Raw genomic sequence first — 16,762 nt, forward strand, 5'->3', positions numbered from 1 at the left:
TGGTCAGGTTTCCATGTTTCTCAATCAATCTTCCAGATTCCCAAGCAAATCATTGTTCCTGACATTCTCATGGGATATTGGGCCTTCGGGCTGAAACGATTGATTGGACAGGAAGTCAGTAAAATTAGAACACAAGGTTAAATCGGAGATCTTCCTGTTCTGTTGCACTCAGGATGCTGCGATTGCTCAGAAATATACACCATTCTGGTCAAAGGTGTTTAACAAAACTTGGAAAAACTTGAGCAAAACAGTGGTCAGGCAGCATCTGTTGAGGGAATAGACAGGTGACCTTTTGGATTGGGACCCTTTTTCAGACTCTTGTTTCTGGTTCTCAAGGCTCATTCAGCTGTCCATTCACTCCACAAATATTGTCTGCCCCGCTGAGTTCCTCCCGCTGTTTTGGTTAATATCAAAGGAGTGTTTGACACCAAAAACTGCATCTTGGGACTTCATGTAACCCATGGCTGCCATGTTTCCTCTGCCTCCAAATCAATGCACCAAACTATTCCTTAATGCTTTGCTCCTGCCAATAACGTATACTTTAGAGGCTGACTGATAAGTTAGCTTCAGTCTGTCAATTACACAGATTCCCAGGGGGTTTGTTCAGTAAGCAGATCACCATATTATTTGGTGTGTTTAATGAAGGAATCTTGAACTGAGGTGAAACAGCTTACCATGTGCTTGCATCTTGGTCCTGAGAAGTGCCAGGGGATAGCTGCCCAGCAGTCCGCAGGTGCTGGAGATGGTGCCGCAGCCAAGATGGATGAACATACCAGGGTCATTTGGGCTATGCCCATATTTCTGGCAATAGGCTTTCTTTGAACTCTGTAATCAAATGAGAAGAAAATACACAAACAATGAGTAATATGCATAACAGGATAGAAAGTGGTGACAACTCAAAACAAACATGTCAGTTCATAAATGATGCATGGTCTGTGAGAATGGGCCAAATGGCTTTCAGTAGCAGTTTAGCAGAGTAGAATGTTAGGTATGTGAGATAATTATATTTCCCAAGACTTGGCTCACCCGGGTCATTCTTCCTCCTCCTCCTTGCTCCTGTCTGGCAGAAGATACAGAAGCATAAACACACACGCGGGAACAATCGCACTCGGGAACAATCGCACGCGGGAACAATCGCACACTCAGGAACAGCTTCTTCCCCTCATCATCAGACTTCTGAACATTCCTTCAATAATGTAGGGTATTGCCCAATTCACCTCTACTACATCGCAGACTTTGGACTTTGATGGAACTGATGCTGAGAACTATATCCTGCCCCTGTATCTTCCCCAGTCGCTCTATCTATTCTACTTGAGTTTGGTTGTATTCTTGTAATGTGTGATCTGATCTGTTTGTATCATATACAAAACAAAGCTTCTCACTGTACCTCAGTACATGTGACAAAAATAAACTTGAGCTTAGGAAGACTTTGTCCTAAAAGGACACAAAGTGCTGGAGTAACTCAACAGGTCAGGTAGTATCTCTGGAGAACATGGATAGGTGATGTTCCAGGTCAAGACCCTTCTTCAGACTTTGGCCTGCTCCTTTGGTTAACTGGTTGTGCTGGTTAAGAGCATCTTGGAGCTGTGTCAGTACAGAACAATTCCTGCTTACTTGTTTGAGTTGAGGGATCAGACCAAAGTTCCTTGACAAAAGATCATCTGTGCACTTTGCCTGTCTTTCACAGAGGGTGTCTGTGATAAAGAGCATTGCCATATAAATTGGAAGGGACTCAACTGCACTGCCTGAAGTTGCCCTTAAAATAAAATGGTGCCCAGGTTTCTGGTCACAAATGTTGGTTTGACAGCTATAGAGTCAACAAATCATTGTAAAAAGGGCTCTTTGGCCTAACTCCAGCATGTTGACCGAGATGTTTACCCGAGCTCGTGCTATTTGCCTGAATTTGGCCCACTTCCCTATTCACTGTACTATCCATGTACCTTGTAATTGTACTGAACTGCACCACTTCCTCTGGCAGTTCATTCCATATATATCATACCAGAACCTTGTGAGGCAGTGGGGGGAACGGGACTATGACCATTCATCCTATTTCTGTTCTTTAAGGTCATTCCTCAACCTCCAATGTTCCAGAGAAAAAAGTCCCAACCTACCTTTACAACTCAAACCCTCTAGTCCTCTTGAATCCTCTTAATATCCTCTTGAATCTTTGCTGCATCCTTTCCACCTGAATTAAATCCTTCTAATAGCTGGGCATTAGAAGAAAATAGGAGCAGGAGTATCCCACTTATCTCCGCAAGCCTGCCCTTCCTAAATGGTGTCAAGTTGGGAAAAGGGGAAGTACAATGGGATCTGGGGGTCCTTGTACATCAGTCCATGAAAGTAAGCATGCAGGTACAGCAGGCAGTGAAGAAAGTGAATGGCATGTTGGCCTTTATAACACGAGGAGTTGAGTATAGGAGCAAAGAGGTCTTTCTGCAGTTGTACAGAGCCCTAGTGAGACCACATCTGGAGTATTATGTTCAGTTTTGGTCCCCTAATTTGAGGAAGGTTATTCTTGCAATTGAGGGAGTGCAGCGTAGGTTTACAAGGTTAATTCCCAGGATGCCATATGCTGAGAGAATGGAGCGGCTGGGCTTGTACACTCTGGAGTTTAGAAAGATGAGGGGAGGATCTTATTGAAACGTATAAGATTAAGCGTTTGGACACGCTAGAGGCAGGAAACATGTTCCCAATGTTGGGGGAGTCCAGAACCAAGGGCCACAGTTTAAAAATAAGGGGTAAGCCATTTAGAACGGAGATGAGGAAACACTTTTTCTCACAGAGAGTTGTGAGTCTGTGGAATTCTCTGCCTCGGAGGGCAATGGAGGCCGGTTCTCTGGATACATTCGAGAGCTAGATAGGGCTCTTAAAGATAGCGGAGTCAGGGGATATGGAGAGAAGCAGGAATGAGGTACTGATTGGGAATGATCAGCCATGATCACATTGAATAGCGGTGCTGGCTCGAAGGGCCGAATGGCCTACTCCTGCAGCTATTGTCTATTATCTGCCAATCAAAATGATCTGTTCCAGAGGCCTCGTCTCTTCTGCTGCCAGAACCACAATGCTCTCTTCCCTGGTCTTTCTAAAATGTATCTTCTTCCTTTTAAAATACCCCAAATGGTCCATCTCAAGACCTGTATGTTTCTATTATATCATCACTTCCTTCTTTGAAACGCCTTCTTGGGAACTCCAACAACATCAATGTGTGGGCAGTCGGCAGTGGCTGTTGTGGTGGAACAGCCCTCTCTCTCTAAAGCCAAAGTATTTCTTGTTGAACCATACCTCATAGACTGTAAGCTCAATGCCTGCGTACGGGATGATTCCGAGTAGGTTTGGGAAGTAGCCTCTGTATAGAGCAGTAAGACCTTCAATTTTGATGATAATTCTCATGCAATCGTTGATTCCTTTGTACTGACCCGTATATCCAAGTGCCAGTCTCGTCTTCAGTACCTAAACCATGAGGAAATCTTCATTAAACTCATGATCTCAGTAAGCTTACATATCAATGATTCTGGATGAAAAGGATTTTTAAACAGTAATATTTCAAAAGCAAGCTTTTTTTTCTGTAATGATCCTGCAGTGATTTGAGTTTCCCAGAAAAGAAAGCCAAACAAAATGCAGGTGATTACCGCAATTACATTTGTTAATGTGGGTTTCAGATAGGCTTTCAATAAAACATAATATCAGACATGTCAACAGTATTATAGAGAAACAACTGAGTCTGATGAAAGTCCTGATCCAAAACATCACCTATCCACACTCTCTACAACAACATCAGAGGTCTGGATTCAGTGGCCAATGGCTGCAAAACTCCCAGCCAGTGCAAGAAAATCAGTAGAAGCAAAGCATTAGCAGCTACTTTTTGTGATATTTATTCATCTGGATTAGATGCAAAAGGCCAAACACAACGTTTGTGAAGGACACAAAACTGAGGAATAGTGAGCTTCTCTGAACCACGTCTAAACTGTTAAAAAGCAGACAGAAGCCATGGTGATCTGAAATATTAAATCACATATGTTATGTTAAATCATTAAAGGCTTCAGGGGATTGGTTCTTTATGTCAAGTCTTGGGAATCGCAAGAATGCCATTGCCATAGAAAATAAGAAATTGTCATGAAGCCATGGAACTAATTTGAAATAGAGTTGTGTTTAATTATCAAATATACAGACAACAAAACAATGAAATTCTTACTTGCAACAGCTTAACAGAACTGTTAATCTGATCACCCTACTCATCCTCTTTCCTGCCTGAGCCCCACATGCCAATGGTCTTGCACACTCCGTTTAGGCAAGAGAATTTTTTAAAAATCAAAGCCACTTGAGTGAAGAGATTTCTCCTTAATCCTGATGTTCAATCCTTGAGTTCTAAATTGGTCAAGAGCCAGCTTCTGCTGTCCTCTTAGGATCTGTAGGCCCAGCGTTTATATTATTAGAATGACAACAGATGTCAATTTACAGTCATTATGTTGTGAGATGAGCAGCAGGCTGGCTGCATTAACATACATGTTCACTTACGAACATACATGTGCAGTTACTCGCAACGACACAAAGGTTGTTGATCTTTAACAGCAATGCTGCTTTGCAGACATCGCTACAGAATTCTCAGAAATCTGATCCAACAAAAACCTCGAGTGCCTGCAAACAACATACTCCAAAAACCTTGAGGAAATGTGATGGAAATGAGCTTTTCATGGCCAACAGCTCGCCATACTCTGTTGGCTCCCAAAATAAATATTGGAGGATGTTCCTTCTTCCTTCATGTAACGACTTCAAAATTCTAAGGATTTTAAAATTTTAAGGTTTTTGTGTTTCAGATGTATTGTAATCTGATTGAGATTTGGTACTGTATAACATGTTTATTTTTTATTATATTTGTATTTGGTGTACAGGCTATATCAAATTTGAGCACTATAATTTTGGAAAATTTGGACCTCTGTAAAGAGATATTCATATGGTGTGAAAACAGGCCCTTCAGGCTACACCAACCAACAAGCCACATCTACACTAGTCCCACCTGCCTGCATTTTGCCCAGATTCATCTCAAACTATCCTTTCCATGTACCTGTTTAAATGATTCTTAAACGTTGCAATATATTTCAATAAGATCTAACTTTACCAAACTAAAATAGTGTGAGCCCATCTGCACTCTCTCTGCAGCTATCAGTTTTTTTTTTCACTACCATTGTACTTGTTAATGGTACAATCTATCTGCAGTTTCATTGTACCTTAGTTAAGATGATAATAAATCATGACCAATATTTCTGTGCTGCAACTCTCAGTACTTGTTTATCTTTCTAATACCATCTGCATCTGAATTCTAACCCACTCAACTCACTACTCAAGATAGCAACATTTATAACTATCTCATCATTTAAAAATGAACTGTTTTTCGATTTTACCTTCCATTCTTCCAGGAAATGTTATGGATTGACTTCCTATCGCACAGATATTGAGCTGATAAGTCAGTGTCGTGCTGAAGGCATTCTGCACTGCTGGAAATGCAACCTTTCAGAACAAACAAAGCATTTGCCTCCTCAGGTGGAGTGCAGAGGTTTCAGGTTAAAAGGGAAAGATTTAAAGAGGATCTTATGGGTCGGGTCTTTCACTCAGAGGGTGGTGAGCATGTGAAACTTGCTGCCAGATAAAGTGATAGAGGCAGATACAATTAAAAGGTTTAAAGACATTTGGACAGGAATATGTATAGGATATGTTTTGAGAGATTTGGGCCATCACAGGCAAATGGGACTTGCTTAGAAAAGCACCTTGGTTGGCATGGACATTGGGTCAAAGGGTCCGTTTTTGTATTGTATTTAACCTCGGATTCGTTGCTCGCTACTACAGATCGACAGTAGCGCAGTCGGTAGAGCTGCTGCTTCACTGTGCCAGAGACCTGGGTTCGATTCTGACCTCGGATGCTATCTGTGGGGACTTTGCACGTTTCCTAGTGACCATATGAATCCCAAAGCTGTGTGGGTGGTAGGTTCAATGGTTTCTGTAAAATGGGATAACATAGAACTAGTGTGATTAGGTGATTGTTGGTTGGCGTGGACTTGGTGGGCCAAAGGGCCTGTTTCCGTGCTGTATGACTAAACTATAACTAAATTACATTTCTCTCTAAAGAAGGTTTTTGTGAGCAATTCCAACTTTGTTGATACTGGATTGACCAACACATCCATCAACAATTGCCTGAACATCAGAAGCCCTTCTTTAGCATGGATGTTACCTCCATTGGGTAGACAATGGTCTGAGCAGTGACACCTGCAAGAGATCCAGCAGCAAAGCGTTGATAGATGGTCAACTTGGTGTGGCTGTCGCTGAAAAACTTCTTGTACTGTTCAAAAACACACAATGGGGGATATAATGTAAGTATAGGAATAATTGTACATCTATCTGTTAAGTTATTCTTGCCTTCTGGCAGCACCATGATTAAGTCAGTAGACCAATTTGGGGAGATTTGGACTGTCGGTTCGGAGGCAGATCCCACTAGCATAGCTAGTAATTGAAAGTGCAAGGAATAAAATGTGAAGTGAAAACCATGTTTCCCGTAAAATCACTGGATTCTCATAAAAACCTAGCCGATTCATTAAAATCCTTCTGATGCTCTTACTTGGTTCAGCGGTGACATAGTTTAAACATGGCTTAATGTCAAAATGATCTGGTAAGTCACTTCATTCAAAGAAAATCAAGGATAAGCAATAAATGTTTGCCTTGCCAGCAAAACAGGGCAGTTGACGTGGACTTAGTGGACCAAAGAATCTGTTTCTGTGCTGTATCTCTCTCGGACTCTACAACACAGATTTAATGTTGCAGTTATATAAGACATTGGTGAGGCCGCATTTAGATTATGGCATTCAGTTCTGGGTACCACGTTATAGGAAAGATGTTGTCACGTTGGAAAGGTACGGAGAAGATTTACAAGGATGTTGCCAGGACTCGAAGGTCTGAGCTATGAGTCTAATGTCCCCCAATCTCTAAAGCCACCTCTGTCAGAAGCCTGAGGTGCAGGCCATTTGGTCCAGGTGACTTTTCCAACTCAAACCTTTCAGCTTCCCAAGCACCTTCTCCTTAGTAATAGCCACTCCACTCGCGTTCACTCTCTGACGCTCTTGAATTTCAGGCACATTGCTGTTGTCCTCCACTGTGAAGACTGATGCAAAAAAAGTTTGAATTCATCTGCCATTTCTTTAATCCCCATTTTCTCCAGCATCATTTCCAGCACTCCAATGTCCACTCTTGCCTCCTTCTTACTCTTTATATATCTGAGGAAATGTTTGCTACAATTGGCTTGCTTAATTTCATATTTCCTCTTCTCCACGTATTGCCTTTTTAGTTACCTTCTGTTGGTTTTTAAAAGCTTCCCAATTCTCTAGCTTCCCACTAATGTTTGTAATGTTATATGTAGCAATGTTACAACATTTTGAGAATTTAAAAATCAAGCCTATAATTTATTCCATCAGATAAAGCATAAAAAGAACATTAATTTGACACCTAATTCACTTTCAAATCTTCAGTATTAAAAAGGTTATGGCCATTTTAATACTCGGAAATTAGCATCTTGTTCCCTATTGCTTTTCCATTGACTTAACTCAAAATCTGTGATCGAGGACAGTCAAAAGCCCATAGCTTTCTTAAAAATTAAGAAAACTGAATGAAATTTTCAGTAATTATAGATTCTGTAATTTGTTTCAGTATTCTGAAACAAATATGAAACATCTTACTTAGATGCTTACTTACATTAAAGCATATAATTATTTAGTTACCTAAATATAGCTGATTACAAAATTGACCGTTGTGACAGAAATAATAATAAACACCGAGACTGCCTTGAAAATTCAAAAATGTGATATTCTCAAGATCAGAACTTTAATATTATTGTATTATATGCTGTAAGTCCGTAACAGATAGGTAAATAAATTACAATTTATCAGAAGATCAGTTGCTATCTGGTACATTGGCATATCATAATCAGTAGCATCATCATACTCCTCAGATTGTAACCAATAAGCAACTCTGTACACCTTGTTTTTCCTCAACTTATCAATTTTGGCATTGTAAACTACAGGTTTTTTGCTCTTCCAAACACGCATGACATGCCTTTCTGCCCACTACTTTCCCATTAAGAATGTCTGTAGATCATCACATTTGGAGTAGTCCAAATTCGAATAATCTCTGCGAATGCTGTCTAAATCAGTTTCTTTTGCTGGGCATTTGGATTAACAATTTTGTATTTCTTCTTTGGAGACATCTGTTTAAAATGTAAAGGAAAAAAAACACTGAACAGCATTTACAGAAACAAGTTATTATTTGCAGTTTTAGAAAAAAGGTAGGAATGATAAAGTTAAAGGCTAAAACAAATAATAAATACCCAATAAAAAAATCATATTTATTAGTTTCATCAATTCATCTATTCAATTCGTCTAAATTCAATTACTAGATCTATACATCTATCCATTTCTTAAGAAAAGGCTAACATTTTTAAATAGCCTAAGTATACAAATAACAAACTGATCCCATTCACACAAGAATTCACAATATAACATGATTTTTAAATCTAGAAACATCCAGTCTCAATATTATCAAAATTATTATTTTTTGCACAATGCATGTGACAAAAACTGTTGTGGATATTTAGTATAAAAATATTGATTATGGATAGACAATAACACAAAATATAGACGATTTAGATGCTCATGACATGAATCATCTTGAGAGTGGATGTTTCTGGAATGTGATCGATTGGAACGTTGCCGTGAATTTTAAGCCCGTATCGGCAAGCAAGACACGGCCGACTCTTATGGGGACTAAATAACATTTTCGCATCGTAAAATTAAACTAAAGCCACCCGAAGAAGCAAGATTATATGTGAAATAAACGACGTACCTTTTGTTTTGTCCTGATATTGCGATCTGTGACGTTGAGGACATTAGAAGTCGCTTTTTCCTTTAATCCAGCAATTAAATTGTCCAGTGATTTATATTTAAAAAAAAATTTTTTTTTAAACCCGGAACGAAAGTCCGATCGATTTTTCTTCATCAACTAGCAGCCCGAGGAAATCCCTCTCCGACAAGCAAAACAAACCTGCATTTTAATCCCCCCCACAGACGAAGGCTCCAGAGTTGAACACACAGCCAGTGGCAGATCTGGAGCACCACTGAAGGTAGGTTTTGTAACATCGTTATTATATGCCTTCTCTTTTAGATTTATGCTGTCTTTGACTTCCCTTGTCAGCCACGGTTGCCTTATGCTCAACAAACTCTGTAGCCTCTCCTACACTCTCCTTCCTTTTACCTCATCCACACATTTCCAATTTGATGACCCCCTCCCCACTATTTAGTTCTGGTTATGTAGTTTGTCAGGACCCAGGTCCCAGCCGGGTCACGTTGAGAACAGCTCCCCCCTTCCCCAATATTGGTGCCAATATCCCACAAATTTAAACCACTTCTTCCAGACCAATCTTTGAGCCGCACGTACAATTCTTTAATGTTCTCAACCCTGTGCCAATTTGCTTGTGGCTCGGGTAGCAATCCAGAGATTATTTCCTTTTTGGTTCTACTTTTCAATTGAGCCCCTAGCTGCTGAAATTCCCTTAGCAGAACCCTTTTCCTCGTTCTACCTATGGCATTGGTACCCACATGGACCATGAGAACTAGATATTTCCCCTACCACTCCAAGTTCCTCTATAGCTCAGAAGAGGGGTCCCAAACCCAGCATCTGGCAGGCAACACAACCTTTGGGACTCCCGATCCTCATGACAGAGAATAATGTCTACTCCCCAAACTATACTATCCCAAATGACAACTATGCTTTTCTTCCCTCTCTCCCCTCTTGAATGTCCCCCTCAATCATGATGCCCTGGTTAGATTGCTCATCCTTCCTACACAGGGAACAAGAATCTCAGACCCACCTGACAAGCTCATGGGCTGGGGTTCCTTTAACACTGCCCTTACCTCTATTTCCTTGCCTATCTCAAATCACATCCTCCTCCTGACCACACACCACATTGGATGCAGTTACTCTAATGGGTGTGACTACCTCTAGAAACACAGCATCCAGGTAATTCTCCCCATCCCTGATGTGCCTCAGTGTTTGATGCTCAGACTCCAGGTCGTCAACTTTGGGGCTGAGTTCTTCAATCAACCAACTGGTATTGTAGATGTGGTCACCAGGAACCACAAAGGGTCCACTAGCTCCCACATCATACAGCTACAGCACATCCGGTGGTCCACTCTGCCTCCTTTGTGTTTCCAACAACTCCTCTTTACACTTCCTGCTTGCTGCTGCTCCTCTCTGGTTTGCTCCCCCACAATCAGCAACACTAAAAAACACATTCAACTTCTTCCCGTCGATTAAAACAAAACTTGATTCTTGCTTTGAGCAGTATGGTTGCTCTCCCACTGTCTTCAAAACTATCAACAACAATCCAGCGGTCTCTCAAACTAGTTACAATGCAACAAGAGTTTCTCACTCAGACTTCTCGTGGGGTTGGTTGGATCACATCGATCGAAAACCAGCATTGTTATGAATTAGGGGTCAGCAAAGATGTCCCCAGAAAGGTTCTTTGTCTAGATCACTGAGCCAATTACCTGATCATAAGCTAGAAATTTAATGCCAGTCTCTGGTGCGATTTTCAAGACATTTATCCCATTGCCTCTCCAAAGTGAGATGTAGCCGCCCTCCTTCACCATCGCCCTCCAGCTGCTCAGCAGATCCAGGCTCTCTTTTATGGCATAGACCTAGAGAAAGAAGAAATCAAAAACCATGATACAAAGATAGTTGCTAGAGTAGGTAGTTTGGAAAAAGCAGGGACTCTGCACAAGGATTGGACAGGTTGGGAGACTGAGACTGATCCCAGGAATGATTGGGTTTACACATGATGAGCATTTACTCGCTGGAAGATGAGGGGGGACTTCATTGAAACTTACTAAACAGTGAAAGGCCTGGATAGAATGGATGTGAAGAGGATGTTTCCACTAATGGGAGAGTCTAGGACCAGAGGCCATAGACTCAGAACAAAAGGACATACCTTTAGAAAGAATGTGTGGAGGAATTTCTTTAGTCAGAGGATGGTAAATTTGTGGAATTCATTGCCACAGGGCTGTGGAGGCCAAATCAATGGATATTGTTGGCGGAGATTGACAGAATCTTGATTAGTGAGGGTGTCAGGGGTTATGGGGATAAGGAAGGAGAATGGGATTGGGTGGTAACGATAGATTAGTCATGATTGAATGGCGGAGTTTACGATGGGCCAAATCGCCTCATTCTGCTCATACAACTTATGAACTTGAATTAATAAGCCATTTATCCACCTAATGATTTCAATTAAAATTCCTTATATAGCTTTCACATCTTTGTGGTGATCTAATATAAAGTACGCTGTATTCTGCTGTTGTAGTTGTACTGAAATGTGGCGCTGCAATATGTGAGAATGGGAATGGATTCATTTTAAATTGAAATGCCAGGGATTATTTCAAGGATAATCTTCATCAAAGTATCAAAGGTATTTTATTAGTCACATTCACATACACCTAGGTGTAGTGAAGTGAAATGCTTTTTGCCATTTTGCAGCACACAAAAAAAGAATACAGACATAACACCAATGAGTCTTAAACACATAGAACATTCCCCCACAATGGCTCCCACCATGAGGGAAGGCACAAAGTCCAGTCCCCAACCCCAGTTCACCCATAGTCGGGCCCATTGAGGCCTCCACAGTTTCATCATATATAACGTTTTTGATGGGAATCCCTGACTAATCTAATAGAATTTCTGAAAGGGTAATTAAAATTGTCAATGAGTGTGGTGTGGTTGATGAACTTCAGTAAACCTTTGACAAAGTTCTATGTGAGTGGCTGACCCTGAAGAGGCCAATGGTGTGGTTGGCAAGTGGGATCTGAAATTGGCTCCATAACATGAGACTAAGGGTGACAGCGGGCTGCTTGTGATCGGCATCCTGTGACACATAAGTACTAAAGGGATGATGTGCATGTGAATGTAGGAGGCATATTTAGTCAGGCACAGATGACATGAAAATTGGTGGTGATGTTGAAAGTCAGGACAGTTTGTAATATTAATAAGTTGGATGACCAGAGAAATGGCAGATAGAACTTAATCATTAAAGACATGGGATAGTATATTTTGAAAGGAATAATAATGCTAGAAATATGTAATGAATGGTTCTCCTAAGAAGGACTGAGCAATAGTGGGACCTTGGTACACTTGTGTAAGGATCGCCAAAAGTAGTGAGATACTTATCCTCAGCAGGGACACAGAAAATAAGATCAGAGAGGTTATGATCCAACTATAGAAGGCATTGGTCTGCCCACAGCAGGAGTACTCCATGCAGTTGTGGTTGTCACACTATGGAAGAAACTGCAATGTTTAGATTTTTACTCGGTATATTCCAGTATAATCCTAATGTAACAAAGTACTGTAGTGTTGTGCCAGTGTAATGCAGTGCTATACTGCAGTATGGTGGTACAGTAAACCATTGTTGTCACCAGGGGCGTAAAACCCGGGGGGGCCAGAGGGGACACGTCCCCTCCATGTTTTGATAGCGAGTTCCGCTCTTGGTTGTAACGGACCATGGGGTGGGGGTAATTCTGCTTGCCGGTTGTCTGCTATAACCGAGTAAGGTATTATCATTGTAGAAATAATAGAAACAAACAACAGTAGTTACTGGTTAATGCACAAATAGACACAAGGTGCTGGAGTAACACAGCAGGTCAGGCAGCATCTCTGGAGAATGTGGATAGGTGATGTTTCAGGTCAAAATCTCGGTCTGGAACTGGGCCTGGAATACAGCTGTGTAATGCTACTGCAATGTAATAGTGGGCCTCGCATTAAAGTGTACTCCAGTGTTATTGCAGAGTTGTAATATGGCACAATAGTACTGTACTGCAGTGATATGGTTTGTCATACACACCTATCCTGCAGTGACATGATGTTATGGTAGTGTAATAGTGTTGCACTGCAGTGTTCTTGCATTGTATTGCAGTGTGTATTGTGACATTCAAAGGGCTTGCCAAGATCCATCTGTCAACAGATGCACAAATGCCTGCTCTACTCAGCTGCAAGCGAGCTGCTCATTTGTTCTTCAAACTCACTGTAAGCTGACACACATGCAATTTTCATATCTTCAAACTAGTGGAGTGTGTGCTAAAAGGTGGCAACATTTTCCTTTATGTGGAAGATTTTTATGTGATTTTAACTGGAGGTGGAGGTCACTGATTGAATCGTTTAAAAAGGTGTAAAATAAATACAGAGATTTGGGTGATTTCCAGCAACCTAAGCCTTTCTTCCTCACTAACAATGTAAGGGCCATTGTGGTTGCATTGGCAAACTTTTAATCCTGACCTTTACATAATGTAGCAACAAATCCTAAGTCAGTAAAAAGTTGCACTCACCTTTGCAAACCGGTCTTAGACATACAGTACACCACTTATTCCCTTGGCCTGTTTGTCCTCCCCAAGATAAATCCAATTTCCCATCCTGTTGGACTTTCGTCTGACATCTTGCCAAGTGTAAACCACATTGTGTCTGCACTACCTTGATGAATCTCTTTGTGATCTTCTCAAACAAGATAATTGTAGAAACAAGTCAAGTCAAGTCAAGTTTATTTGTCACATACACATACGAGATGTGCAGTGAAATGAAAGTGGCAATGCTCGCGGACTTTTGTGCAAAAGACAAACAACAAAACAACCAAACAAATTATAAACACAATCACAACACACATATTATTTTACAACAATGAACTGCAGATGTGGTTAATACACAGGACATAAAGTGCTGGAGTAACCCATGTTCTCCAGAGATGCTACCCGACTCATTGAGTTATTCCATCACATGTTGGCCTTCATAACAAGAGGATTTGAGTATAGGAGTAAAGAGGTCCTTCTGTAGTTGTATAGGGCCCTGGTGAGACCACATGTGGAGTATTGTGTGCAGTCCATAACGTGGGGACACAGTCTAAGAATAAAGGGGAGGCCATTTAAAACTGAGATGAGATAAAAACTTTGACCCAGAGAGTTGTGAATTTGTAGAATTCTCTGCCACAGAAGGCAGTGGAGGCCAATTCACTGGATGAATTTAAAAGAGAGTTAGATACAGCTCTAGGGGCTAGCGGAATCAAGGGATATGGGGAGAAGGCAGGCACGGGTTACTGATTGTGGATGATCAGCCATGATCACAATGAATGGCGGTGCAGGCTCGAAGGGCCGAATGGCCTGCTCCTGCACCTATTTTCTTTGTTTCCATGTTTCTAAGCCATTCTAGATTCTGCTGTTTCTCCCATTTCCCAGTGGAAGACCCCTGGATAACGTCTGTAAATTGCTCTGGAGGGCAACGACTTAGTTTCCCATCACCCTTTTCACTTTACCTGTACGTAGATCTTGAGCCGGTCAAGAGGGGCCGTCCATGTTCGAGACACGGCTCCAGCTACTGCTCCTGCCACCAGATGCTTCCACCAGGTCTCAATAAGTGATTGATTGAGGGAAGTCTCAGGAAGTAAGATCTTTCTGGAAAGCTTGTGGTCATGATACTTGAACTGGAAGAAAAATAATGGAAGTTAGAAAACGTTGGAAGTTTTCCTCTTTGAAGTGACTCTCTTTATAGAGTGATGGCAGCCTCGGGCCATGCTGCAAATGCAAATACTTTCTGTTGACACCCAGAAGGAGCTGTTCCTCTTGACAGTTACCAAAACCTATAATATGTAACTCCATCTCCTCCCAATCACCATCTCTAGCCAATCTTTGATTTGCTTCACAAATTCCCCATTTTCACAATGCATGAGTTTCCATTGCATAATTAGTTGTAAAAGTATATACCAGATACAGTCAGAATCGTGGAGAAATATACCATGTAAACAAGCCATTCAGCTCACATTATTTGTGCAAACATAGAAACATAGAAAATAGGTGCAGGAGTAGGCCATTCGGCCCTTCGAGCCTGCACCGCCATTCAATATGATCATGGCTGATCATCCAACTCAGTATCCTGTTCCTGTCTTCTCTCCATACCCCCTGATCCCTTTAGCCACAAGGGCCACATCTAACTCCCTCTTAAATATAGCCAATGAACTGGCCTCAACTACATTCTGCGGCAGAGAATTCCAGAGATTCACCACTCTCTGTGTGAAAAACAATCAACTACCCACTTACAATTGTTCTACATTCATCCCATTTATTGATTTTTGCTCCTTATAACTTCTCTCCATCAATTTTCCAAATGGTTTGTCTCTGAACATTCCTCCTGATACCGTACACAATCAAACTATCTGACACAAAGGTATAATCTTCACCTCTATAAGTATAACCACTGGGCCTATCTGATAAGCAACTCACTATCGCAATGTACCATTTCAACCCAACTATCCAATCGCATTACTCACACACTCTTCCCACGCATTCAATATCTAAACCCCTCTGACACTCCACACCTCTCGTACATTCCACTATCCACACCCCTCCCACAGCACATCCCAACTTTCCCACTGCATTTGCCCACCGCTCCACACCCCACTCTCCAAGCCACAGATGCATCTCATTGTGCACACGCCACCATTTCCTTGTACATATGTACTCTACGATACCAAATCATGAACACACTTTGACACCCAGACCTGAGCACAGTCCTCATTCAGCCAAGAAGAAGAACACTCTTTCCAAACTCAGATCTTTGCACAAACCATAAACCCCTGCTTTTCCACACTTGCCTCAACAGTCCCTGATATTCACCCAACACACCAGCCACATAAAAAGCTCACCATTGTTCATGTCATAACTCAGCCTGCACCATCCATGCACAGACACTATCTCCATCAAACCACAAACTGCTACAATCTGTCTGTACACCCCTACTATTTAATTACATCACACAAATATCACTATCAGATCCAGTTAATCACACCACATTGTCTGATCTCTGACCCACAACTCTATACTCCTCCTTATTCACACCCCGCTATCTTCTCACCCACACTCATAAATGAGGGGAAGCTGCATTAGATAGGAAAGAGTGAGACAATTTAGAGACCAAAACAGCAGGCAGCATTATCTCTGAAAGAATACTTTGCACCCATTTTCATGGAAGTTGCAGTGGCAGGCCAGGCAAATGAAGTAATCGTGGTTATAAACTAGGAAGAATGTGAAGTGCATAGAACAATACAGCACACGAACAGGCCAGTGACGTGCAGTGAGGTCAGTGGCTGGGATGGCACTGGCTAATATCAGTGGCCCGGCCCTCCCTGTATTGATCACGTGTCTCCCCGGGGAAAGGGGTGGAGCCGGGGCTGTGTACGTGAAGCACGGTGACTGGAGGGGCAGGAGCGTTGCTCCACAGGGCCGGCCTTATGAGGTGCAGGGCCCAATTGGGAACAATTATGGTGAGCCCCAGGTTCCCAGCCAAGGTCTATAGAATCATAGAAATACAAATAAAGTCTATTATAGACTTTGTATCTATATGGTAGAATGGAAAGTAATCAAAATGTGCTCTTAAAAAGTGTCTGAGTTAATGGACCAAACAGATCTAAGCAACATTTTAATATAAAATTACATACATGTAAGCTACAAGTAACAAACAAAATGTGTAGATCACCTCTGAAAAGTACATAGTTACAATACCACTTGTTTTAGTGACTGAAATGGAAAAAAAAAGTAATTTAATTAACTAGATCCTGGCAAACCAATAACTATTGGCAAAAAACTAGTCCAGACATTAAATTTTAGGCTTCAGCCCCATCCTACCCATTTGTGTGTGTTTGTGT

The 16,762-nt window shown here is 41.4% G+C and overlaps 1 protein-coding gene across 1 annotated transcript in view; it reads right to left on the minus strand.

The window, feature by feature from the left end:
- LOC129712507 (calcium-binding mitochondrial carrier protein SCaMC-2-A-like) overlaps window positions 1-16,762 on the minus strand; it is a 30,928-nt gene that overhangs the window by 3,464 nt on the left and 10,702 nt on the right. The window contains exons 3-7 of the mRNA XM_055660973.1: window positions 14,378-14,545; window positions 10,584-10,733; window positions 6,224-6,331; window positions 3,283-3,450; window positions 675-825 (exon numbers count right to left, since the gene is read on the minus strand). Of these exons, the coding sequence (XP_055516948.1) occupies window positions 675-825; window positions 3,283-3,450; window positions 6,224-6,331; window positions 10,584-10,685 (529 nt within the window). The 5' untranslated portion in view covers window positions 10,686-10,733; window positions 14,378-14,545. The remainder of the gene's footprint in view (window positions 1-674; window positions 826-3,282; window positions 3,451-6,223; window positions 6,332-10,583; window positions 10,734-14,377; window positions 14,546-16,762) is intronic.

Source organism: Leucoraja erinacea, chromosome 33 (genome assembly GCF_028641065.1).
Source record: "Leucoraja erinacea ecotype New England chromosome 33, Leri_hhj_1, whole genome shotgun sequence".
Taxonomy (NCBI): Eukaryota; Metazoa; Chordata; class Chondrichthyes; order Rajiformes; family Rajidae; genus Leucoraja; species Leucoraja erinaceus.